The 27,990-nt window shown below is 39.4% G+C and overlaps 1 protein-coding gene across 4 annotated transcripts in view; it reads right to left on the bottom strand.

Annotated features, from left to right (window-relative positions):
• aktip (akt interacting protein) overlaps window positions 1-27,423 on the bottom strand; it is a 32,605-nt gene extending 5,182 nt beyond the window's left edge. Inside the window, exons 1-6 of one of the 4 annotated variants that reach the window (XM_073070001.1) lie at window positions 27,265-27,396; window positions 14,347-14,471; window positions 9,117-9,226; window positions 7,497-7,705; window positions 6,481-6,545; window positions 6,276-6,376 (exon numbers count right to left, since the gene is read on the bottom strand). In XM_073070001.1, coding sequence (XP_072926102.1) covers window positions 6,276-6,376; window positions 6,481-6,545; window positions 7,497-7,705; window positions 9,117-9,158 — 417 coding nt within the window. In that variant the 5' untranslated portion in view covers window positions 9,159-9,226; window positions 14,347-14,471; window positions 27,265-27,396. Of the gene's footprint in view, window positions 1-6,275; window positions 6,377-6,480; window positions 6,546-7,496; window positions 7,706-9,116; window positions 9,227-14,346; window positions 14,472-27,264 lie in introns of all 4 variants that reach the window. The other 3 variants (XM_073070004.1, XM_073070005.1, XM_073070003.1) reach the window with 3 other exon arrangements.
• Between the last annotated feature and the right edge of the window lie 567 nt (window positions 27,424-27,990).

Genomic DNA, 27,990 nt, shown 5'->3' with positions numbered 1-27,990 from the left:
TCCCTTCCTGTTTACCCTGGACTTTAGCTACAACACTGAGTCGTGTCATCTGCAGAAATTCTCTGATGACTTAGCAATAGCCAGATGTATAAAGAGGACAGGAGGACAAATACAGGGCCCTGCTGGAGGACTTAGTCAAATGGTGCAAGCTAAATCATCTGCAGATATCAGTAAGACAAAGCAGATAAGGAGATGGTGATGGACTTTAGGAAGAGTAAGCCTGCCAAGTACCTGGATGACAGACTTGAGTGGAGGCTGTGTACAAGAAGGGCCAGAGTTGCCTCTACTTCCTGAGGAGACTGAGGTCCTTTAGTATGTAGGCCTCTCCTTCACATGTTCTACCAGTCTGTTGTCACAAGTACAATCTGCTATGCAGTGGTGTATTGGGGCAATGGCATCAACATGGGTGATGCCAACAGGCTCAATAAACCGATTAGAAAGGATGGTTCTGTTATAGGAGTCAAACTGGACACACTGGAGGCGGTGGAACAAGGTAATTCTGGATAATGTTTCTCACCCTCTGCATGCCATCTTGGCTATTCTTACCCTCAACCATGATGCTCTTTAATGAGTCAACCTATAGCCGGGGAAGTGATGATTCCCTCCTGTTAGAGTGTTTGTAGTAATGTATTTTTCTTTATTCTTTCTACCTCTTCTAATATTTATACCTGTGCACTTGTAAAGCTATTGTGACACTAATTTTCTTTGGGATCAGTAAAGTATCCATATCTACATTATAATTCGTAATGACAATAATAACACCCGTTCAGTTGTCTACTGCCTCAGGGATCACCCACAGTCCACGTTACCAGTCAGGTTATTGCACGTAAACAAATAAATGTATTTGGTCCAGCAATCTACAGACAATTGCATTTTCAGATCTACATTCTTAAAATCAAAATGCATAGCTAACATTGAAATACATTGTGAAATATTTATCAAAAACAAAATGCTGTACATTCTTAGCAGTTCAGACAGCATCTGGAGCCTAACTTAATCAATTTTATAGAATAATACGGGCCTATTAGACCATGATATTGCACTGACCTTTTAGCCTTCTCCAAGATCAAACACTTCCCTCCATTTCTCTATCTATTATGTGCCTACCTAAGAATTTCTTAAATGTCCCCTTTATCACCACCCCTAGCAGTCATTCCACATACCCACTAATCCCTGTGCAAACAAAACCAAAAAACTTACTTCTGGCATCCCACTATCCTCCAATCACCTTAAATTATGCCCCCTTATTTACAACCTGGGAACCAATCTCTGGCTATCAAATTCTGCAATTTTATTTTCTTAAAGCAATTTGAAAGCATCTCATTTTCAACTTTACTTTGACTCCTAGAATCTTACGCCATTTAGGTTCTGGCTGTAAAAATAGAGCCAAAAGCAAATTTACAAGTTTTTACATGTTTAACATTCCAAGAGCAACATAGCAAGATTATCTAGAGCATATATGTCAAACTCAAGGCCCGCGGGCCAAATCCGGCCCGCGGTGGAATTATCTTTGGCCCGCGAGATAATATCCAATTACTATTAAAGCTGGCCCCAGTAATCGAAGCGCCTATGGCGTATGATATGGCTAATGCTGAGTTTATTCAGGTACCAGGTTTTCAGGGTTTTTAGTGTTTATTCGGCAGTCTTCTTCATAAGAAACGGAATTTGTAAAGTGAAACACTTTGTAGTTATAGCAGAGACTGAGACACATGAGAGCAGGCTGAAAAAACGGAGGCAACGAAAGCTGCGTTCGCACGCGTCTGACTGATCCGGCCCGCATGAAGCTGCATTTTGCTCAATCCGGCCCGTGACCTAAAATGAGTTTGACACCCCTGATCTAGAGTAATCTGACAAAGGGTGGGGGAAATTGGTATACAAGCAGATACAGTGTGTAGTGAGATTGTCGGGAAGGACAGGCAGATGGCAAGACAAAATTCCAGTCAGTGGGTTAAGTTGCCATGTAACAGAGACAAAAGCAATAAAGGATGTAGCGCAATTAGAGATTGGCAGGTATGATGTTGTGGGCATCACTGAGTTGTGGCTGAAAGAAGATTATAGTTGGGAGCTTAACATCCAAGAATACACATTATATCGAAAGAACGGGGGTAGGCGGGGTGGTGGCATGGCTCGGTTGGTAAAGAATGGAATCAAATTCTGAGGAAAAAGATGATATAAAATCTGAAGATGTAGAATCCTTAAGGTTACAATTAAGAAACTGCAAGAGTAAAAAGACCCTGATGGGAGTTAAATACAGGTCTCTGAACAGCAGACAGGATGTGGGGTACAAATTATAATGGGAAATAGAAAAGGTATGTCAAAATGGTAATGTTACAATGGTCATGGGGTATTTCAATATGCAGTTAGATTGGGAAAAATCAGGCTGGTGCTGGATCCCAAGAGAATTTGTAGAATGCTTTGTAGAATGTATGGCTTTTTAAGAGCAGCTTGAGGTTGAGCCCACAGGGAAAGGCTATTCTAGATTGATGTTGTTCAATGAATCAGATTTGATTAGGGAGTTTAAGGTGAAGGAACCCTTAGGAGATGGTCATCATAATTTGATAGAATTCGCCTTGCTATTTGAGAGGGAAAAGTTAAAGTCAGATGTATCTATATTGCAATGGAATAAAGGGAATTTATAGAGACACAAGAGAGGAGCCAGCCAAAGTTAATTAGAAGGAGATACTAGCAGGACAGCAATGGCTGGAGATTGTAGGAGCAATTCAAAAGAAGCATGATAGATACATCTCAAAAAGTAGTAGCATTCTGAAGGCATAATGACAGAACTGTGGCTGACAAGGGAAGTCAAATGTAACATAAAAGCAAAAGAGGAGATGTCTACTACAGCAAAAAAAATGTGTAGGAAGTTAAAGGATTGGGAAGCTTTTAAAAACAACAGAAGGCGCCTAAAAAGCCATAAGGAGTGAAAAGATGAAATATGAAGGTAGGCTAACCAATAATATCAAAGAGGATACCAAAAGATTTTTCAGATATACAAAGAGTAAAAGAGGAGCGAGAGTAGATATTGGACTGCTGGAAAATGTCGCTGGAGAGATAGAAATGAGGGACAAGGAAATAGTGGATGAACTGAATAAATATTTTGTATCCGTTTTCACTGTAGAAGATACTAGCAGTATGCCAGAAGTTCAAGAGTATCAGGGTGCAGAAGTGAGTGAAGTTGCTATTTGTAGGGAGGTGGTGCTTAGGAAGCTGAAGGGTCTAAAAAGTAGATAAATCACCTGGACCAGATGGTCTATAACCCAGAGTTCTGAAAGAAATGGCTGAACAGATTGCGAAAACATAAAATAATGATTTTTCAATAATCACTAGATTCTGACATGGTTCCAGAGGACTGGAAAATTGCAAATGTCACTCTATTCTTCAAGAAGGGAGGGAGGCAGAAGAAAGGAAATTATAGGCCAGTCAGCCTCACCTCCGGTAGGGAGAATGCTAGAGTTCATGGTTAAGGAGATGGTTTGGGGTTATTTGGAGGCATGTGATAAAATAGACTGAAGTCAGCATGGTTTCCTGAAGGGGAAAATCTTCCCTGACATATCTGTTGGAATTTTTTGAGAAAAAAAACAGGCAGCATAGACAAAGGAGAATCGGTCGATGTTGTGTATTGGATTTTCAGAAAACCTTTGACAAAGTGTCGCAGGTGAAGCCATTTAACAAGATAAGAGTCCGTGGTATTTTAGAAAGATGGTAGCGTGGATAGAGGATTGGCTGATTGGCAGCAGGCAAAGAGTGGGAATAAAAGGAGCCTTTTCTGTTTGGCTGCCAGTGACTAGTGGTCTTCCGCAAAGTCTGTGTTGGGACCATTTCTTTTTACATTACAGTCGGCCCTCCTTATCCATGGCTGATTGGTTCCGGGACCCCCTGCGGATACCAAAAAACGCAGACGCTCAAGTCCCTTATTTAACCTGTCTCAGTGCAGTGGACTTTAGGACTCGGTGGAGCTCCAGACCTATTTAACCTGTCTCAGTGCAGTGGACTTTAGGACCCGGTGGAGCTCCAGACCTTATTTAACCTGTCTCAGTGTGGGTGGACTTCAGGACCCGGTGGAGCTCCAGACCTTATTTAACCTGTCTCAGTGTGGGTGGACTTCAGGACCCGGTGGAGCTCCAGACCTTATTTAACCTGTCTCAGTGTGGGTGGACTTCAGGACCCGGTGGAGCTCCAGACCATATTTAACCTGTCTCAGTGTGGGTGGACTTCAGGACCCGGTGGAGCTCCAGACCTTATTTAACCTGTCTCAGTGTGGGTGGACTTCAGGACCCGGTGGAGCTCCAGACCTTATTTAACCTGTCTCAGTGCAGTGGACTTTAGGACCCGGTGGAGCTCCAGACCTTATTTAACCTGTCTCAGTGTAGGTGGACTTCAGGACCTGGCGGAGCTCGGGACCCGCCACCCACGGCTGCTGCTGAATATGCAGCGTTTCTGTTCCGTTGATAGAAAACGATCATGATTGAAAATAAAGTGGAAATTATAAAGCAATCGGTAAGAGGTAAAATGCCATGTCATTGGAAAAGTGTTAGGCTACAGTCGGTCAACGATTGGAACAATTTTAAAGGATAAAATGAGAATAATGGAGCATGCGAAAGGCCCTTACCCGATGAAAGCTACAATTAAGCAACACAGTGGTTTAACTAATGAAATACATACGTTTCTTAAGTGTTTTATATGCACAGAAAGGTAAAATGTATACTATATACTAAGACAAACATTTGACTAACTGACGCTAAATAATACCGGATGTACCGGTTCCAACTTGCGTACAAATATGACTTAAAGACTGCCTGTACTTTAAATCATCTCTAGATTACTTATAATAACTAATACAATGTAAATGCTATGTAAATAGTTGTTATACTGTATTGTTTAGGGAATAATGACAAGAAAAAAGTCTATACATGCTCATACAATGAGTGCTGGATGGGGAACTTCCGGGTTTTCCCGATCCACGGTTGGTTGAATCCGCGCATGTGGACCCTGCGGATAAGGAGGGCCGACCGTATATGTCAATGATTTGGATGATAGAATTGATAGCTTTGTGGCCAAGTTTGCAGACAATACAAAGACAAGTGGAGGGGTAGATAGTGTTGAGGAAGCAAGAAGGCTGCAGAAGAACTTAAGACAGTTTAGGACAATGGGCAAAGAAGTGGCAGATGGAATACAGTGTCAGAAGTATATGGTCATGCACTTTGGTAAAAGCATAGACTATTTTCTAAACAGACAATTTTTTTTAAAAAAGCAGAGGAATAAAACGATTTCAGAGTTTTCATGCAGGACTCTCTAAAAATTCATTTGCAGTTTGAGTCAGTGGTGATCAAGGCAAATGCAACGTTAGCATTCACTTCAAGAAGACTAGAATATAAAAGCAAGGATGTAATGCTGAGGCACTGGGTAGGCCTCACAGAGTATTGTTACCCAAGAAAAGATGCACTGACATTGGAGAGTTCAGAGGAGATTCACAAGAATGATTCCAGGAATGAAAGGGATATTGTATCAGGAATGTTTGATGGCTCTGGGCCTGTACTTGGCATTTAGAAGAATGAGGAGATAGCCCATTGAAACCTATTTAATGCTGAAAAGCCTATATAGGGTGGATGTGGAGAGGATGTTTCCTATTGTGGGGGGGGGGGGGGAAGGAGGGAGTCCCAAGACCAGAGGGCAAAGCCTCAAAATAGAGGGGCGTCTATTTAAAATGGAGATGAGGAATTTCTTTAGTCAGAGAGTGGCGAATCTATGAAATTCGTTGCCACGGGCAGCTGCGGAGGCCAAGTCACTGGGTGTATTTAAGGTGGCGGTGGTTGGTACATTCTTCATTAGCCAGGGTGTGAACAGTTACAAGGAAAACAGGAGAATGAGATTGAGGGGGAAAATGAACCAGCCATGATGGAATGGCAGAACAGACTCGATGGGCTGGATGACCCAATTCTGCTCCTATACCTTAGTCATATAGATTTCAACTTAGGATACATGCCACCAAAAATGTCATAAAAAAACTACACCTAGTCTAACACACTAACAGGAAGAGATTAATTAAGTATCTTTGACTCTATTCATTGGCATTTTTTTTTTAATGAATGTCACATTTACCCTCAGATAGTTTGTTATTTCATTCCTCATTTGGCAGTCTGACAGAATAATAGGTAATACAAAATGTTACTTTATTCAAATCAAAACTGTTTTACCATAAGTGTTATCAGTGTGGTACAACATGAGAAAGTGTAAATCATACACATTGTAAAGGGAATTATATGAACATTACTTACAGGACACTCTCCATCTGGATAATTATCAGGGATGTAAATAGTAAACTTAAACACACCATCCTGGTACAACCCATGCCTGATGAAAATTACTCCAAACCACACTGTGAGAAGAAATAAAAAACATTTTTAATTTAAATAAGAACAGGGAGAAAATTTAGAAATAATTTACCTAAAACTAGTTTAAACTTTTAATGACAATACTTACTTAATGCAGATCCATATGAAGGTTGTATATAGATACCAGGCAACTTTTGTTTTACAACTAAGGTACTGTAAAATGATAGGAATATCAACATTATAAAGTTCGAAATTTCATCAGATCATGAAGTTCAAATCACCATCCAAATGCACCAAAACTTTTCCAGCTATGGCATATGAACTAGATATGCCTTTTCCAATTCATCCTTTTCAAAAGGGGAAAGCATCAAGAATTGTAAGAAGCAACACACACAAAATGCTGGTGGAACACAGCAGGCCAGGCAGCATCTATAGGAAGAAGCACTGTTGACGTTTCGGGCCGAGACCCTTCGTCAGGACTAACTGAAAGGAAAGACAGTAAGAGATTTGAAAGTAGGAGGGGGAGGGGAAAATGCAAAATGATAGGAGAAGACCAGAGGGGGTGGGGTAAAGCCAAGAACTGGAAAGGTGATTGGCAAAAGGGATACAGAGCTGGAGAAGGGAAAGGATCATGGGATGGGAGGCCTAGGGAGAAAGAAAGGGGGAAGGGGGAGCACTGTGCCTCCCATCCCCTGATCCTTTCCCTTCTCCAGCTCTGTATCCCTTTTGCCAATCACCTTTCCAGCTCTTAGCTTCACCACACCCCCTCATGTCTTCTCCTATCATTTTGGATTTCCCCCTCCCCCTCCTACTTTCAAATCTCTTACTATCTTTTCTTTCAGTTAGTCTTGACGAAGGGTCCCAGCCCAAAACGTCGATAGTGCTTCTCCCTATAGATGCTGCCTGGCCTGCTGCGTTCCACCAGCATTTTGTGTGTGTTGCTTGAATTTCCAGCATCTGCAGATTTCCTCGTGTTTAAGAATTGTATGAATACGGAGGTGAGAATTATACTACATTAATGCAAAATTCAGTAAGCAGTTCTCAGCTCAACTTTAATACCTCACTTATTTCTGCAAGTTTCATGGGGTAACAGCATATTAGCAAATTCTTTAAAATCGATATTGCACCAAGAGGAATACATGAAAAATAAAAGACACCACTCACAATTCAGCAAGGAGAGAATATTCTAGGTAAAATGGACCATATGAAGCATGTGTTCCATTTGTTGACTGTGTAGATGTGATAGGAGAAATAGGTTTAGTTACAGGAACAGCATTTTTTGGTATCGAGGGCAACTGTTTCTTGGATGCTGAAGACCGTGGAGGACTAGTCTTCTGTTCGCCAGATACACTTCTCTCTTCACTGTCAGATTTCTGTGCAACACAAGGTCATTATTAAGTTATCTCAAATTTCTTAATGTTTTACAATATTGTCAACTGTTTAAAATAATTTTGTGGGTTTCAAAAAGCTTTGTTGACCAGGCAAATCAAGGGTTAAAGGTTTACAGGATACAAAAGCATAGTGGCAAATTGGATCCAAAATTGGCCAAGTGGCAGGTTGCAGAGGAGTTATCACTGATTGGCATATGATCATAAAAATGCCAGTTATCACTGAAGTCATACAAGGCTCAGATCCTAAGATCATGCTCTGCCTTGTGAAGTATTTGACTTAAATGTAGGAAGTACAGGAAGGTTTTCCAAGGCTACAAAAAAACTGGCTGTCTGGTTGAAGAGGAAAGCTCAGCTTCAAAGAGATTATAAAAGTAGTGGTAAACAAAATTTAATCCAAATAAATGAGATGGGGGGGGGGGGGGGAGGTGAAATTTCAAGGAAATATACAATAAAAGCCAGGATAATGCAGAAGAAAGGAAGCTTGAAGTTATGTACACACATCCATAAAAAGATAACTGAGATCTTCTGTTAAAATAGGAATGCTCTGTCTGTGTATGCACTAGTATTCGGTTGGTGGAGGGGAGAGGGGTGGAGGGAGGGGGAATGGTGATGAGGGTTGGGGAGTGGCTGGGTTAAGCAGTCAAAATGTAATTGGCAACTGGTTGTATTGAATGTAATTTGTTGGTGCTGCAGTAAAAATTAGTGATAAAAAACGTTAACTGGACAGATAGATCAGGTGGTTAAATGGGCCAGCAGGATGACCTTTATTTTGTTTAATAAGAGCTAGAGGAAATGCTAGAATGGCATACAAAGTTTACTAGGCCATAGCTCAGATATCATGCATGATACCGGGCTATCACATTGCAAGAAAGATATGCTAGCTGTGGATGAGGGGGGGGGGGGGGGGGGGGGGGGGGGGAGTCAAATCAAATATAGGAGATCTATATTTAAGGTCATTTGTTGAAGAAGGATTAGAGGGGAAGGAAGAAAATACTTTCACAAATGAAACTTATGGTTCAAAGAAAGCTGGGAACACAGCTATCCTCATATTTAAAGAGCACTTGGATGTGCATTTGAAGAGCAGTACCTTACAGGGCCATCGATGAGAAACTGGAAGACAGAATCAGATTGGGTCACCGAATAGCCTATATGTGATATAGTGTAGTCCAGTTATCATACAGTTCCAAAACGTCAAACTGTTCACTGTCAGCATTTTGGAAAAATATTGCAACTATTTTCACACATAGTATTTAAAGTGGAAATAGCCTAGTCATTTAAAATCTGTGTAACAGTTGAAATATCAAAAACACTTTCCTTGATCGCTTTCAAAGAAAATGTAGGTCTTAAACTTGAGAGAATAAATACTTGGCTGTAATAAACAATTTTCCATTACCTTACGAGCAGAACTTGTAGACATGATCCAGAAAGGGTTCATTACTTGCACCAACTTCACGACCAAGCCAAATGTATACTTGCTTAAGCTTTTCTAGTCAACTTTATATTCTGGAATAGATTGTTTTTGGAAAAAAAAATTAATATCTACATCAAATGTTCAGGAACAATAATGAGATTGAGGAGAGTATTATAAATCTCTGGTTGACAAGAGGAACACGTAATCTGTGCATAAGTAGTTGTGAATCGTTTGATGACTATAAAAAAGTATAGAGTGCACTTGACAGAGAAATTAAAAAGGGAAAAAAGATAAAACAAGGATCTAGCAGGCAAAGGAAGGGAAAATGCCAAGAGATTTTACAGGTTTACTAAAAGGATGCACAAGGAGTGAATAGGTCCCCTTAAAGCCTTGTGTGCAACCAAAGAAAAGGGGAGGTTTTTAATGAATATTTTGCTTCAGTATTTAATGTGGAGTAAATGGTGGAAGCTAAATGGAAGAAGTTGGTGGCAGTGCCTTGGACAATGTACAAATTAGCATGGGATGAGGTATTGGAGGCCTTAAAGGTGCAGAGCATTCTGAGGGACATAATCTACTAACATGTGGAGAGATGGGGGTCTGATTTGTGACAGTTAGTATGCCTTTGTGTGGGGAAAGTTCTGTCTGACAAATCTCTTCAAGTTCTTTGAGTTAACCAAGATGACACATGAGAATAGGGCAGTGGATGGTGTTTCCAAGCACGGAAGCAGGGCCTTTGACAAGATACCTCAAGGCAAACTAGTCAGGAAGGTTAGATCAAACATCTAGGTAGAGCTAATGCATTGGATTCATAACTTGCTCAGGTGCAAGGAGCAGGGACGATGGTAGAGGGTTGGTTCTCAGTCTGGGGAGGCCAGTGTCTAGAAGGTACCTAGAAGTACAGTGCATAGTTCACGGAAAGAGATATTACAGGTAGATAGGTGGGGAAGAAAGCATTTGACATGCTGGCCATCAATCAGGGCACTGAGTACAAGAGCTGGGAAGTATTTTACAGTTACTCGAGATAGTGTGCCTGTATAGAGGGTAGTTCCAATAGTGGGATAGCCTAGGACCAGGGGTACAAACATAGAAGGACATCTCTTTAGAGAAGGATGAGAAGGAATTTCTTCATAGATCAACCATAGGTGATTAATCTATGGAATTGATTGCCACAGATGGCTGTAGAGGCCAAGTTATTGGTATACTTAAAGCAGAGGTTGATGGGTTCTCTTGACTAGTAATGGTGTTAAAGGTTATGGGGAAAAGAGTCAATGGGCAAAATGGCTAAATTTTGCTCCCAGGTCTTATGTTGGTAAGGTCGCACTTGGAATATCACAGAGGTCTGGTTGCTTTATTATACAATAGAAATAGAGCAGAGGAGGTTTGCAGGATATGCCTGGACTTGGGGACCTGACTTCCAAGGAGAGATTGCATGGTCTCGGACTTCAATGACAGGAACAGAGGAGGCTGAAGGGTGACCTGATAGTGGTATTCAAGATCATGAGGACATTGACACTGAAAGGCATGCTAAAAACAAGAGGGCACAGGCTTAAAATTAGAAGTGACGTGTAAAAGGAACATCAGAGGTAACTTCCTTACACAAAGGGTGGTGTGCATTTGTAAAGACATGCCAGAAATAATGGCAGGGATGGGCACATATTTAAAAGCCGTCTAGATAAGCACATGGGGAGGAGTTTAGCAAGCTGAGGGCTAAATGCAAATAGCTCACTGAGCAACATGGTCGGTATACATAGGATGAGCTAAAGGGCCTATTTCTGTGCTGTATGATTTTACGAGTGCTGGATAAGGACTTTTTTCCCTGGAGCAAAGGAGGGAGAGGAATGAGCTTGCAGAGATTTTTTAAATGATGAGCAGCAAAGATAAGAAAGCCTTTTTCCTCAGGGTGGGGCAAGTCTAAAACCAGAGGGCATCATTTTAAAGTTAAGGTGCGTCCCGAGCCTTATAGGCTCACAAGGCCAGTGCTTAGGCCTTATGGTTCCATGGTGTGAAGCGACTGAGAGCACGAGACTCCCCCTGGATAGGACGCCAGTGTATCGCGAGGTTAACCCCCAGCATTTTGCCGGTACCCATTTTCCGCTGGGTAGACTGGAACAATGTGTGGTTAAGTGCCTTGCTCAAGGACACAACACGCTGCCTCGGCTGGGGCTCCAACTCATGACCTTCAGATCGCTAGTCCAATGCCTTAACCACTTGGCATCATTTTAAGGGGCGAGCTAAAAGGTTTAAAGGTGACCCAAGGGGCAAGTTCTCCACACAGAGGGAGGTGGGTAAATGGAAGGAGCTGCCACAGGAAATGGTAGAAGCTGGTACAATTACAGGAAAGGTTTGAGGAATATGGACCAAATACAGGAAAATTGTTTAAGCTCAGGAAGATACCTTAGTCACCTGAAGGCCCATTTCTGTATCATACAACTCAGAATCTATGATAAAGTTTAACTATAGGTTTATATTCCAAGGGCTTTACCACTTTTCCGAGCTCTTAAATTGTTTTAGATCCTCCTTTGCTTGTCCCATTGTCTCCTGCTGCCCTGACCCCATCACAACTTCCCCCTCCCAAACTGGTAAGACAGATGCACAAACTTAACTTCCATCCTTTCCCTAAAGAGTTCGATTAAAAAAAATGGCAGTGGTAGATCAATATTTGCATGGAAATGTTAATTTAAAATCAGTAGCTATGGTGATTAACCAGACTTGGCAACCGAGAGCCTACAAAAACAAAATAGTAGACATTCTCCCTTATAATTATCCAGCTCCCTTGGTGTCAATGTCCCTTGGCATTTTGGGCAATGATGCTGCAAGTATCACGGTCATGCCTGGTTCTACGTTTGAAAAGCTTGATACACACTAAACTACTGGTCTTGCATCATTCACAACCTTGATTTCCTAAAGCACTTGATAACAAAGTAACTATAATAATACACAAACTCCATATAGCACGTGCCAAAATGTAATCATCACCAGAAACCTATGAGATAATACACATTTTGTAAACAATTGTGGATGGGATTTTATACTAACCCTGAAAAACATAGAAGAGGCAGAGTAGAGCTCTGCTTACAGCTCTGGTGATGCAGGTACAATTCTGACCTCTGAAGCCGTGTGGGGAATTTACACATTACCCTTGTGACCACGTGGGTTACCTCCAGATACTCGATTATTTTATCCGTATCTCAAAACTTGTGTTGATAATTTGACTGCTGTAAATTTGCCCTAGTGTGTAGAATAGTGGTAGGCTCTGGGGATTGTTGATGGAAATCGCAAGATTAGTGGGGCATGGGATTTCATAGTGAATACGCATAGACTCATTGGGTCAAAAAGCCCACTTTTTGAGTGGTATAACATGGAAATAGGCCATTCAGCTTGTGCCAACCATCAAGTAGCCATCTACTCTAATCCCATCCACCATATTTTGTCCCAAACTTTGCATGTTTTTGCATTTTAAATGCTGATCCAAATAGATCTCAAATGTTGAGAGACTACCAACCTCCTCTACGCAACAAAAATCCTCACATCTCCTGCAAATCTTGTACCTGGTTGCTAATTTTAGACACTGCTACTACGGGGGATTAAAAAAAATCCAGACATCTCAGTTTTGTATACCTCTATTATATGCCGTCTTCAACCTTTCATTCTAAGGAAATGCAACCCGTTTACCCAGGCTCTGCTCACATCCTGATGACTCTCCTCTGCACTCTGTACAATGCAATTCATTCCTTGCTATAGTGTGGTGAGCAGAGTACACACTGCATTCTAATTAAGATCTCACTAATAAACTTGTACACTAACCTCTCCACACGTAGTCTGTACTCTGACTAATCAAGGGAAGTATCCCTTATGCCTCCTTCACCATCCTACCCAGCTCTGCTACCACCTTCAGGGATCTTTTGTACATCAAGGTCACTGTGTTTCTTAATACTCCTTAAGGCCTCAATATTGATTGTGTATCATACTCTAATTTGTCCTCACAAAGCGCATCTCCTGACACTTATTACGATTAAACCCCATCAGCCATTAAGTGCATCTCAGCAAACCACCAATGGCATCCTGCAGCCGAGGAGTATTCTCCTTACTTTCAATATCATCAGTTAGTGAGTCATCTGAAAATGTACTAATCACTTGAATGTATGCAATCACTGATCCCGGTGGTGTACCACTAGCTACAAATTTCCTAATCACTCAGAAACAACCTTTTACCATCTTCCTCAGCCTCCTTTCACCAATCCAATTTACCAACTTGCTACCTATGGAAGAAGGAAATAGTAGAGCCCTCTTACTGGTCAATTAGATGACAGGGAATATATGTCTTAATATCATATACTAAATATGATTTGTCCAATGACTACCAAGCTCAATGCTTACAAATTCAGTTGACCTAGCCTCAATTTTTTTTTGAAGAAACCAGTTACAATTTCCACTACATTTTGTGCTGAAACGTTGCTTAGCATTACTCCCAGACTTGCCCTTCAAACTTTAAAAAGGTTCTTCCTTTTTCTTCTAGGCTCCATGAATGAAAAGTTTCTTTCTAACCCAAAAATAGCTAACAAGACTTTAGAATTTCATCCTAAAATAAAGAGTACCTTTGACTTTCTCAGGCTAGAAATGAAACACCAGCTTGGATCAAGTTTAGTAGTCAATTTGAAGTCTCGGCTTTCTGGATCAGGTAAAACTTTACCACTGGACCTGAGCCAATATAGACTTGCGAAAACAAATAACTACTGAGACAAACCAGCAGAGGGTTTCCAGCAGAGTTAAAATTATTAACTCTAAATCAAAACCTCTGAGGAGAAAAGTTTGAAATGGTAAAAAAGTATGTGGAAAATATATGCATACAAATGCAGATGAGAAAAAGGCTGTGTCATTGACACACAAGCCATTGCACTGAAACTTAGTAACACCATTTGTACATACAGTATGCGATAAGACAAACTGGTGATAAAAGCAATGAACCACAAAGAGCATGGATGACAAAAGAAAATTGCAAACAAAAACAGAAATGTTGGGGGGGGGGGGGGGGAAGAATGGCCAGTCAAGCAGCACACATGGGAAGTAAAAGGGTAGATATTTCAGGTCAACAGGCTTTCATCAGACAATGCTATGGTATTAAAGAGACACTGTGGAAGAAATGTCTTTAAAAAATCATGGAAATACATCCTGCCTGGAATTACAGTGCAGTGCTAGAAAAAAGGCTACTTACAGGAAGCTCGGGCCTTATGCAACGCTGCGCCAAAAGTTACTTAGGAAGCAAATGTTTTGACGTGTTCTGGCAGCTGGTGACAGCACTGCTAAATCAGGCAGCCAGCACCATAATCATCTGGCAGCCTAAATAGAAAACTCGAACTTAGAAACAGAAGCTGATAACTAAATTAACATCAGATTTCTCTTCCATTTAAGATTCAAGAGAAAAACTTTATAAAGTTTTGTTTTCCTTAGTAATTCACAATCCTTTGAAATTGCCTTTTATAGTTTTAATCTTGTATTTTCCTTGCAATTCATAAAAGTTAATAAATAGTAAATGCTAGAAACAGTCAAGTGGATATTTTCTGTTACTATTCCAGATTCCCAATTTACTATAACAACTGTATTTGTTCAGAAAGAGGGCAGGGAAGAAAAATTCTTTTGACCCACTCCTACCACTGTAAAATGATTCCACTGGCTGTACAAAAGCTACCAGGAGTGCAGAAGGTGTGTCAATCGAGTGCCGATGTCATGATCCAAACTCCTGGTATCCACAGTACTCCACTTAGTTTTGCAAGATTTTTCAATCCATTCTTCCACCTCTGCCATTGCGCTTTAACAATTTATACTTTCTTTAGACCCATTTGTGTGTCCATACATGCATTACCATAGAATTGAGCCTTGTAGCATCAACCTTCTGTTATGCAGTTACTTCTGCCATTGCTTTTCCTTTTGTCATTTTGATATCACTCTTTTTAGGCAACACTTCCACTTATAAAAGTTCATTTAAAGTCTGACATATCCTACTTCTGCAAATAAATGTTGTTTCAGGTCAAAACCAATGTCTACTGCACATTTCCCTTTACAGATGCTAACTTGCCAACTGAATTTTTCCAATTTTTTTCTCTCCAGAAGCTTGCTTTGGCCTCTTGCATGTTCCTGCATCTACAGTCCAAATCTAATGCCAAATCAGTTATATTCTTTGCAAATACTCCTAATCAGCATTTTCTTAATATGGAAATACAGCACCTGCAGCATTTTATTCTTGCAGTACTGTAGTGCTTGTTTTATCAAAAAGCAATAAATGTCAGATTGAAAAATTAAAGCATATCACTGCCTTGGGTTCAAGATTGTTTAATGTCATTTAATAGGCACCACGGTAACATAGAGGACAGCATGACACTATTACAGCTCAGGGCGTCGGAGTTCGATTCGAGTGTCATGTGTAAGAGGTCTGTACATCTTCCCTATGGAATGCGTGGGCTTTCTCCAGGGTTCTCCGGTTTCCTCCCGCAGTCCAAAGACATATCGAGTAGGTTCACTGGTCATTGCAAGTTGTCCCATGATTAGGTTCAGGTTAAATCAGAGTTGTCAGGGGTTGCTGGGCAGCTCAAAGTGTCAGAATGGCCAACTCCATGCTGCATCACCAAATAAGTAAATTTCCAGTAAACAAGTGTAAAGGAGAACAAAATAATGATTACTCCAGATGCAGCACAAAAACTGATAAAGAATAATAATGAAATACGCCATTATCACAAATACAGAAGATAACTTGTATACATAGATTGATTATATGTACATACGGTGACACTAGGCACAGGAGTGTCTGTACACTAGGTGACTAACAGGAAATGTTAAAGTAGTGGCGGTGGGAGGTGTGGAGGTGTTGATCACCCTTACTGCTTGGGCAAATTAACTGATTTTGAACCTCGTGGACCTGATATTATAGCAAGATATACACCCTCAGGAGCTCGAGGCCACTCACAGTTTCCAATGTAAAGAGGGTGTGACATATTGCACAAGGAGGTTTTCATTGGAATACCCTGTAGCAAAGCCTCAACACCAAAATCAATTCCAATTGGTATCATGAAGCCAGACCAAAAACATCTGTGCGCACACATTAAACATTTTGTTCATGTGGACACTTAATGATGAAAGTGGAGGTTATAATGATGACAGTTTCATGTCCATACAGCAAAGAAACTTGCCTTTCAGCCTACCAACTCTGTACTCCGCATCGTAGCCATTTCTACAAATCCCATTTAGCAGTACTTGGCACAGCAAGCTACGGACCTTGTGATTCAAGCACTTACCCAGATGCTTCTTGTAATAGTTTTCCCATTCTTTTGGCATAATTAATGTCTTATCTCCATTTTTTCCTTTAAAATATACACTCCCTGTACCATTAGGATACAGCTATTCTGTATTCATTTATTTTCACATTTCAAAATGCTCTTTTGCTGATTCACTAATATTTTCAAATATTTCTCCCCATGTAAATCAATCTTTTCATGTTTGACCTGCGCAAGTGGGTGGAATCACAATAACCTAATCATTGACTTTTGTCTGAAGTCAAACAGACCAACCAACAACAATGCTGCATAAACTAGCATTTATACTACTAACACTAAAGATCTTTCAAACATCTTATTCCCTCCTTAACTCATATCTGTAATCACTGTCAACTTAGAGCAAGTTTCTGTTTTACATTCATGCCCTTTTTCCTGCAAGTCTGCCAAAAAAAATGCTCCGCACACATGATCATAATGAACTTTTGCCTTTTCATTACCCCAATTATGATTTTATCTTCACCATCACCAACCTCCGTGTGTGTCTGATCTTACAATCCCTCGTCACCAGCAAATTTCATGAGGTCTTTACAAATCTTTCCTCTAAAACCCCAAGATGGAATCAATTGAATCCTGGGCATCTTTTACCTTTTAATCATTGTTTACTTCATTACTATTTATATTGCTTACATTAACTTTGGCCAGGGTATGATCCCAATTCAATTTTACCATCTCAGAGTGTCCTATCCATCGCTGGAAATATCAAAATGTTCAACATACCCTCTATTACTTTTAGATCTACTGTCCAAGAGAACCTCGGAGTTACGACCACTGTACTTCTTGATACAAAATATTGGGGCATATCAGGGATACCCGACCTGGTGCCATCAAGAATACAAAATTCTTCTATTGCAGTACAATTACTAAACTGCATATGGTAGTTTGAAGTAGAACACTATCGTGGGTGTTCTGTTGCAATTACCATGTGAGAAGTCTAATGCCTGAAGTGAAAATGGAAGTTAAATGTGATTAGCAAGGGCTATCCAGTAGTTACTTAAATACTATGACTTGCCTGCAGTTTCAAGAGGGTCTATGAACAGATAATCAAACAAAGTTTTACCAAGTATAAATTGCGAACCAAAACCATTCTGTAATCAAGGTTCATGCAGGGGGAAAAAAGGGGGTACATTAAGAAGGCAGCAGAGTTGAGAGAACCGCTGCCTCAACCAGGTTCCAGTGACACAGATTCAATCCTGACCTCTGGTGATGTTTATGTGCAATTTTCATATTGTCTGTGACTGTGGATTTCTCCTGGGTGTCCAAGTTCCTAACCACATCTCCAAGACATGTAGGTTGGTAAATTAATTATTAACCACTGAAAATTGTACTGCTTACCCACACACTGAGGAGAATATATTACAAGGAAAAGTAGTATGGGTAAATGGGATGCACAGTGAACCAGCCTAGACTTATTGGTTTGAAATAGCCCATGTTTTAACAATATGAAAAATAATACAAAATAAATTAGGTCAGAGAGTGATAATACCCTATTGCTATGAGGCAAAATATATTTTTGCTAAATATACTAAACACACTGGAAAGGGCAGCGTGTAAAAGCATTGCAACAACTTTTGTTCAGACCATGATCTCAAAGCAGTTGCATAAACTGCATTTACTTGCCAAAGTTGTATGATAAAACCAGAAAAAAAATATTTGCAATCAAGATCATGAAGTCTTGTGAAAAGGGAATTGAGAATTTCCTGGCAGTGAGTAATTGTCACAGAGTGGATTGAAGTACAACGTAAGGGGTCATGACAACCACTGAATACACAGTGGATCAGTCAAGATGCCTGTTTATGACCGTGTACTTGAACACCCATTTTCTGACAGTGACCCTTAGTTTCAATCAACATTATTCACGAAGTTTATGAAACAGAATTGTATTAAACATACAACAATGCCTTCATATCCTCTGGTTTCACATCAAGCAGATGAACGAGTGGTCAGAGCAACTGAGGACATTCTCAAGAAGCAAATGTTGCAAGAATATTCAAGATTCAACTGGACAATTCTAATCTGAAAAGTAACCTTCCAGCAAGACCAGTCAGTGGCTTCTTGGACCTTTCCTAAAACTTATCTCCCACTTGTGTAAGCTAAGAACCAGTAGGCTTGCTGAACTTGAGATATTTAGCTAAAATTACAGAGAATTACCTATGCCATCACGTCGATCAAATAATCTCTGCTAGGAGATAAACTAATTCAGAATGTTGAACGCAAACACGAGGATTTTGAAACCTTGTTCACTAAGTTGTACCAATATGCATTTCAGTACAGAAGTCATGTAGTAACAAACTGAACTAAATGTGATGAAAAGAACTTTCTTGGAGTTCATATCTGTTGCTACAAGTTCAAAATCTAATTTGATACCTAAAACCCGCACGAGTGACCAGGCTAAATGTGGTGTTGCTGATTAAGTGCGCATTGAGATATGTTGCTGTAAGTGCTAGTGTTCTCTGTTACTGAAAATCCCTAGAGAAGAGCATTATTTCACCCCACCCCACCATTGCTTTATATTAATGACACATTATTACTCCTAACATCTGTCTTCAAGTCACAATTTCAATATTACCTGCCTTTGATTACATTTAACTACACAGGATCTTTGTTGATGGTACTTGTTAACACATGAACACTCATCAACACTTACATACAAAATCATTTGAAAGTAGCAGAGCAAATTGAGAATAGAAGCATAGATTAGAAGTGTAAGGAATTCACAACGAGCCTTTATAAAAATGATGGTTCAGTCACACAAGAATATAGTTCCAGTCTTGAGCTTCCAAGTTTTTGGAAAGTTTGCAAAAGTACCGTAGATTTCGCACTACAGAGCGCACCTGATTAAAAGCCGCTGGCTCTAATTTTAGAAAGAAAATCAATTTTGTACTTGTACAAGCCGCACCGGATTTTAGGCCGCACCGGATTTTCGGCCGCAGGTGTCCCACGTTGTAATATGAGATATTTACACAGAAAGATATTACACGTGAGGATTTTTTAACTTTTAATTAAATCCATATGGTAACATAAACAAATACATATTGCAAATGCTTTTTTTCGAACCGTGCCTGTAACGCGGCTACTTTTAAATATACATACGTATCGGTAACACAAATTACGTTGCGTATACTTTTTTACTGAACAACATTCCAATATCTCCTAACGACTGGTAAAAAATATATATACTGCAGCCTACCAGGAAAAGTTATTGATCGCCTTTAACTTAAAAGCAGCGTTCGCTCAGATCTAATGCCGCTCGCCCCCACCTTCCCGTTTATCGCAAACCGGTATTTCCCACAAGATGCGGCGAAACCGGGTGTGACGTCATAGCATCCCGGGATGTAGTACAGAAAACAAATATAGTTAAAACACTTCTAACTTTAACTAGAAATTACTAACAAATGAATTACTAAGCGAAAATATTATAAACTAAATAACTGCCATAAAGGCAGCACAATGCTTTTCTTCGAGTGTTTTCCATGTTGATGAGGGCGAGTACAAATGACTGATTTACAATAATTTAATTGTGAAAGTGCGCTTGATTTATCGTACAATTTCATTGGACCTCTGTGAACTACTCATCAATTTTATTGGTCTACTGTTACGAGGCAAAATGTTTTTGGCGGCATGAAAAAAAATCATGCATTAGCCGCACCGTAGTAAAGGCCGCAGTGTTCAAAGCTGTTCAAAATGTGGGAAAAAAGTAGCGGCTTATAATCCGACATCTACGGTAATTTACCAAAATGATTCTGTGACTTCAGTAAGAGAAATAAGATTGGGAGGGTTCCCACAGATATTTAAAAAAGGAAAAAATATATCAGATCATAGACCAAGTCAAGAACTAAAAAATGAAGACGAAGGTGATTAGGAGAAGAGCCAAAAAGAGTGACAACAAAATAAAATATTGTTAACTGAACAAGGCAAATGATTAGGGTCTTGAATATTCTGCCAGAAGCAGTAGTAGCGGGAGATTTAATTGTGACATTCAAGATAGAGCTGGGTATGTATCTGAAAAGAAAGAATTAATAGGTGATGTAGGATAGGACTAATTGGATGGCTTTAAATACTGCTGTGGTACACAATTGATGACTGAATAAAGTCCTCCAGTGATGGAACCATTGCAGTTACAAATAGTTTAAAGGAAATTCCATGGACGCTCTACTTCTGAGGCCCCAAAGCATGCATTATACTAGCATATGGGTGTTGTAATTCTATTAGATAGCAGCATCATGTGTCAGAGTGGATCAAAACACACAAGTACGTTTGAAGCAAATCTTGAAAAATGTCTCAAAATGTGGAATTATTATCCCATCTTATAAATAAGCTACTACATTTTATGTATCTGTTTCTGCATATTCTGAAAACAAAACGCTATTAACCCCAAGAATCAGCACACTAAAAAAAATACTGGACACACTAAGTAGACAGGCAGCAATTATGGAAAAAGGAAAATTAATGTTTCTGGTCAAGGACCTTTCTCATTCTACATTGGTTCTGATGAAAAGTCATCAACCTAAAATAACAACTTCTCCCTCTCTAGAGAGCTGTTAAGTATCTCCAGTGTTTTGTTTAAAAATATGATATCGTTTAATCTTTGTACTAGCAATTGTTTAATAGCATAATTACTTCTGCACAAGAGTAATTAAATTGCACTGGTGCCAAAGATAGAAATTTTAGTCCACTATAACAGAAAAATTGAAGCACCTGAGCACCAGCTCGACACAATTATTGAGGCATTTACTTAAATTAAATTGCAATAGTTCAGCTGGAAAAAAAAGCAAAAACCTTTTAAAAACCAATATGGATGAGATTTATATCCAACTTATGGAACTGCAAACACTATTCAGACAAAGCATGCAGCTGTCAAGCAGAAGTACTAGATCTCTAACATTTGATGCCAAAAATTGCTGTTAAGTATCAGTATTACAGAACCAGTTGTGCAATATATACTCCCAAAGAAAAGTATCAACTTTTTCTGCATACACCCAACTAAAACAAAACAAGAATAAAACTCACCTGGAAATAGGCCAAAATCTAAAATTTGATCTCAGGCTTTGGTGTTATAATATTCAGATTAAATTATTTATACAACTAGGTAACATCACTGCTCATATTAGTACACTATATGAACATCTGCTTGTCTTGAGGTATATGGTTTAGAACATTAAATAATGACAGACATGAGAAGGAAAGTAGGTACATGCCAATAATTAGAAGTTTATAAGAAAGCAATACATCTTTCATCTGGAAACCGTGGCAAGGCAAAAAGAGCATTGTTTCTAAAACAATGTCAACCTAAGGAAGAGAATTTACAGTTTAAGTGGAAAAGCAGAGATTACAGGCAGACAGACATACTTTATTGATCCCGAGGGAAATTGGGTTTCGTTACAGTCGCACCAACCAAGAATAGTGTAGAAATATAGCAATATAAAACCATAAATAATTAAATAATAAGTAAATTATGCCAAGTGGAAATTAGTCCAGGACCAGCCTATTGGCTCAGGGTGTCTGACACTCCAAGGGAGGAGTTGTGAAGTTTGATGGCCACAGGCAGGAATGACTTCCTATGACGCTCAGTGTTGCATCTTGGTGGAATGAGTCTCTGGCTGAATGTACTCCTGTGCCTAACCAGTACATTATGGAGTGGATGGGAGACATTGTCCAAGATGCCATTATTTAGCTTCTCTGACTTAACATAGCTAAACAGGCTCAATGGAGTTTCACAACTGAAATGTACAACAGAAAGGTTATCTTTCAAATTAATGGAGTTAATGCATTGGATTTGAGGGTAGTGAGTTAAAGCTTAAGTGATGATTGGAGGACAAGAGGTGCCAAAAGATACAAGCCCATCATCAAACAATAGATAACCTTGGTCATCTTAAAAGGATTTGTTTTTAAAAAAAACACAAATAATAGCTCACAACCATTAAAATGCAGTGATTAATTCTGCCAACTGCTGCAATTCTCAATTTAAATTCAGCAATATCAATTTCTAAGATAATGATAGTAATTCATCGCTAAGTTCCGAGAAACAGTCTGTACTCTTTCCCCTTCAGCTTCCCTTAGTTGATTTTATAAAATATTCCAGCTTGGAAAATGTTAACTTTAAAATTCTTACCAACAAATGGAAATTGAGTTTTGGACCTGAGATTGTTAACAAAAATCTCAAATGCTGCAAGAAGGAAAGATACTAGAATAGTCAGATAAGATCTCAGTGAAAGAAGAAACAGCTGATATTCTTAAGGACATGAGTTCCTAATGATAATGGAGTCGCATTTTTGAGATTAGGAGTTTAAAACAAAACAATTATAATTGCTGACTACAAAACAAACACCAACTTGAAAGTTTCTTGCAGTTGAAAGACCAAATGAAAAGAAAATAATTCAGAGACAAACACTTATGGGAAGTTGGGCTGGTGAAATGAAATGGTGAAAATTAGAAACTCTCCATGTAATACTCTTAACATATTTAATCTAATACCCCAATTTAAATAACATCCCACTGAAGTTATTCAAGCGCAATCTTGAAAAAAAAACTTCTGTGTTCACATGTAAGCATGTATTTTTTTGTTATTTGCATGGAAAAATTATGCAGTAGTATTTCAACCTGATATAGAGTTATATTAAATCAAAAGCGACAACAGTCCAAACTATTTCTAACAAGGTACTATATTCCTGATATATTCTATCTCCAACATGTTATTAACAATTAATTGCTACACCAGATGTAACAATCTGTTTCATTTCTTCAGTAGTTTACTCAAATAGTCAAACTATGAGTCCTCTACTTAAAGCTTTGACTTTACAGAAAGAGGTTGTTACAAAACTCATATTCCATGGTTCAGTTTTAGAAGTACAGTGTGCAGGCAGAAGGGATTAGTTTAGTAGCGCACTGGACTACATTCTGGGCTCAAGGGCCTGTCCCTGTGCTGCAATGTTCCATGGTCTAGTATTCAAAATGTTTCAGTTAACTTTTATTTGCAAACTTCACTTGAGAGCATTTCTCAAAATTTATGTAATTGAAAATGCAAAGCAATAATTATATGTCAACTTAATGAAGTGATTTTGATAGTTTTCAAAATACTTGGGCAAATAAAGGAGCTTCTAGTTAGTGAATAGAAACTAAAATAATAAACGTAACTGAATCTAGTTTCAAAAGCAATTATGCTCACAAAATTTACAATGCTGCTAAATTAGCAATTTTACAGATTTCAGAAAGTCATTCAGCATACAAGCTTTGCTTTGGAGATCAAAATATATGAAGACAAGTTAAATATGATCTCTTGCCATCTTCATTCTAATGAGAACTTACATTACAAGTAAAACTAATAGTTATTATTGTCATTATAGAGAGACTCAATATCCAATTCATGCAAAGGATGATCTCACAACGAGCAAATGAATACACAGCTAAACTGTTTCTTGGAAGAAAGAAAATTGATAGATTTGTGTTGAATCATGTAAATCTTCAATTCCCACCCCCCAAACAGAATTAAGTTCCCTTGTCTGTTGTTCTTATCAATTGGTTTATTACCACCACACGTACTGAAGTAAAAAAAAGTTCTGAATGCCATCCATACTGATTTCATCACATCACACATTGTAGTACAATAACAGAATGTAGAATAAAATGTTGCAGTAACTGAAAATACAGAACAGGCTGACAATAAAGTGCAAGGCTATGACACAGTAGGTTGTTAAATCAAGAGTCCAACACATGTGACAGTAATAAACCATTTAAAAGTTTTATAAAGTGGGATAGAAGCTGTCCTTGAGCCTGGTGGTATGCAGTTATATTCCACTCCCAGATAATCAGTGTTGCCCATCTTTGTTTTAGTTATGTAGCGTGCATGTTCAGTGAATGCCATACAAATTTGAATCTGATCAGAAGAGTTTTTTTAAAAAGACCACATTTTAAACATAAAAAAAACAGACACAATGACTATCACCAGACATTCTAATTAATATTAGTAGTGCGTGGCGATCAAAATAGAACTAAAATTCACAAATTTAGTTACACCTTTTTGTTCAAAAACAGCATATGAAGTCTCAGCCCCCAGCTCTGCCTGCTGTCAGTCATACAGGGCAGGTCTTCATCACTGTCTGCCTAAGGTCCTGTTGCTGTCCCACTGCCTCTATTTGTTCAGAATCTGAACTACAGATGAAGCAAATGCAAAAATGTCTTTAATTCCCAACTGGTTTGCTTCATACAAGTGCAAAGTTCCTAAAATTCAACTGAAATTAATCACAAACTGAAAAAAAAACAACCAAATCTTAATACTTTTTGGTTCAGTTTATTAAAGTCACTTTGCAAAGCAGCCGATAATGAAGCCAGGTTATTTCCTCCTAATGCTGACCCCCAAAATATCCAAACCAGTCAATGAGTTTGATATATTCAAAATGTGAAAATGTTACAGTTCAGGATCAGAGGATTGTACAAAGCATGGTGGCTATTCTTTTAGAATAAGAGGGAAAGGTGTCAAAAGTTCAGTATAATATCCACAATGTTAAAATGCCTTTCTCACACTGGCTGACAGAGCACTGGCACAAATTGAAAAAGAGCTGGGGAGTTTTCCCAGCATCAAAGAAGCTCAGCCAATAGGGGATAATGTAGATAGAAATGTTTAATTGTTCCTCCATTACCTTGTCATAACAGTGACATTACAAAATCAGATCTTGATTACACAGCAGTTTAAAGTTCAAAGGTTCCATGCAACTGAAAATCTATTCCTAAGTCCATTCCACCATAGCTCCCTCTTCAAATTGTTTTCTTTTATCCACTAACTCTTTGGATAAGCTTTATACCACACCTCTTTTGGCAGTTTTAAAGTTAATTTACCAGCAAAATAACCTCAATGACACTTGCCCATCTAGACATAAAATATCAATTGTAATATTAGCAACTGAGAGTCAATATTTGTTTATGTTGACCATGATTCTTATGTATAATAATCCAACTTAATTCCACACTCCTCTAAGCCTTGCTCATTCAAGTAAATGTTGTTACTGCCTCTACATCACCATCTTCTCTGGCAGATACCAACTACTCGCAGAGAAAGATTTATTTAACTGATCAAACTTCTTTCCTACACTTTGTTTCAGACACCACTAACATGGAGGAAAAAGGCATCAGTTATCAACCATTCATCTACATTTCACAATTTTATTTATCTCTATCATTCACCTTTCAGTCTTTATTCTAAGCAAAATAGACCCAGCCTATCCAAGCTATTTTTATAACACAAGCCCTTCACCCCAGACAACTATCTTTTCTAACCTTTCTCTATTTTAATTATGTCCTTCCTTTTGCTTGGCATCCAGAAATGTACAAGATATCTGAAGCGAAGTTTAACCAACATTTTGTACAACATTGAGGTCCCAACTCTTACACCCAATACCCCACCTAATGAGGGCAAGCACACCACATTCCTCACAACCCTGTCTACCCGTGTGGTCAGTTTCAAAGAATTATATACTTGTAGCACCAAAGTCTATCAATTCAACTACACTCCTCAGGACCCTGACACTCATTGAGCATAACCTGCCTCAAATAACTACCGCAGATGCACCACTTCCTTGCCCACTTTTGCACTAGATCCATAGCCTGTTGTGATCTCAGACTAGCTTCTTCATTGCCACTATCCCAACAGTTTATGTATCATCAGCAAACTTAATAATTAAAGCCCCGCATTCTCAACTAGATCACTATATATATTATGTAATCATACATTAATATTTTTGCAGCTATCAAAACAATCAGCAAATTAGATGACAATCACACCAAAAGTCACTGCAAATTAAGTTTTCAGATTTTCACTTTGGCTAATATCTTGGCTATTTCCTGGAGATCTAATGAAATTTATATTTACATTAGCAAATATGCATCACTAAGGAAATTATTTCACACTGCATAATTAATTTTAAATTAAGCATAATACATAGATTGACTAATTTACTTGGTTTTTGTTTTGGCTAGGATGACACAAAAACAAAAGGTGAGAAAGAGTAAAAAGTTTCGTTTTTTTCCCCTCATCAGAAGTACACCTACAATAAAGTACGTTTTAATAAGATCTTTAATGAAAAATGCTTCTTGTAATGCACGTTTTCATACATAAAAGGACAGTACAAGATTGAAATAAGTCTTGTTCTCTTGAGATTAGATACCCTGTATAAATATACCTGGAAACGCCAATGCTGACTGATTACTTAAATATTCAAGAAACAAATATCAGCAACTCTTCTTTTTGTTCCTATTAACAATTTTTAATCTACCGTATTTGACCGAGGTTCTGGCGACTAACCGATAGGCCATCCAACTTCAACTCCTATGGGCAGAGAGTGGGTGTGAGGTAAATGTAAGTGCCGGACTCTTGCTTTAAAGACACGGACATTTCTGTCGGAGCTCACAGAATAAGTGTTAAGAAGAGATGAACCACATACTGATTAAGGAACTCAGGAAGAGTCCGAGATGTGGACAATACACCTGCTACCACTCTGGCTCCAGACCAACCACAATCTGCTCACCTCAATCAAACCAGGAGCCCCGTCCCGGACAACCCCATTGGCCACCAAAACACACGCGTCACCCCTGAACAATAAGTGGATTGGCCGGACCTGTGTCAGTCAAGCCATGCGGACCGTCGCCCCACCGTCCTTCCCACTGCCGCCACTAGCTCCCGCTGCCCCGGTGGCCTGCAAGACCACATATCAGTGGCGGTTTCTCATCAGGCGGCGTCTGTCAACACCAGCCGCTCACGTCTGCACGGTGAGAAGTATCTGGACCCTTGCCATGCTCAGAAGCAACCGCTCGCTTACCCGGTAAATTCCGGACGCCGCTGACTCGCCCGCATCCTCAGCACTCACCCATATCACAGCCCATTAAACACAACCACGCCGGAAGGCCTAGCCCTTGGCGTTTGATTGGTGGCCCCGTTCCGCTCCCTTTCTCCTCGGAAGATCGTCCTTCTCCTATAAGGCAGACGCACTGTCAATCATGCGCGTCACGCAGAGTGGGGCTTGTCGGTCTACGTGACCTCCCTGTTGTCACGGACGCCATATTTAATCTCAAATAAACAATGCAGGCGCCGCCGGGTGGCGCTGCTTCTGACCTCCAACCTCCCCCAGCTGACCGACATCCCAGCCTCTGCTAGGTATCAGTCAAAGCTCGTCCAAATGCAAAGAAAAAATACTGTACGTATATTGAAACAAAGGGATGCATCGTGCTTGGCAAAAAAGTCCTACTCAGAGACAGGACAAGGCTCAAACATATCACATTGAGGTCCATATATTCAGCTGCTTATAACTGGGAGGCGAGTTCATTCACAGAGTCCAGATCAAGGCTGTCAGCGTGAAGTTCCCCCATAGATGCTGGCTGACCCATTGACTTCCTCCAGCATCTTGTGTCATTGCTTCATTCACATACCAGGCTATCAAAACCACATGATACGAGCATCGAAAGAGGTTACTGGTCATTGTAAATTGTGTTTAGGCTAAGGTTAAATGGGGGGAGGGGCTGCAGGACAGCACAGCTCAAGGCACTGG

Source organism: Hemitrygon akajei, chromosome 17 (genome assembly GCF_048418815.1).
Source record: "Hemitrygon akajei chromosome 17, sHemAka1.3, whole genome shotgun sequence".
NCBI classification, from domain to species: Eukaryota; Metazoa; Chordata; class Chondrichthyes; order Myliobatiformes; family Dasyatidae; genus Hemitrygon; species Hemitrygon akajei.
This window is presented reverse-complemented; position numbering and strand designations above follow the sequence as displayed.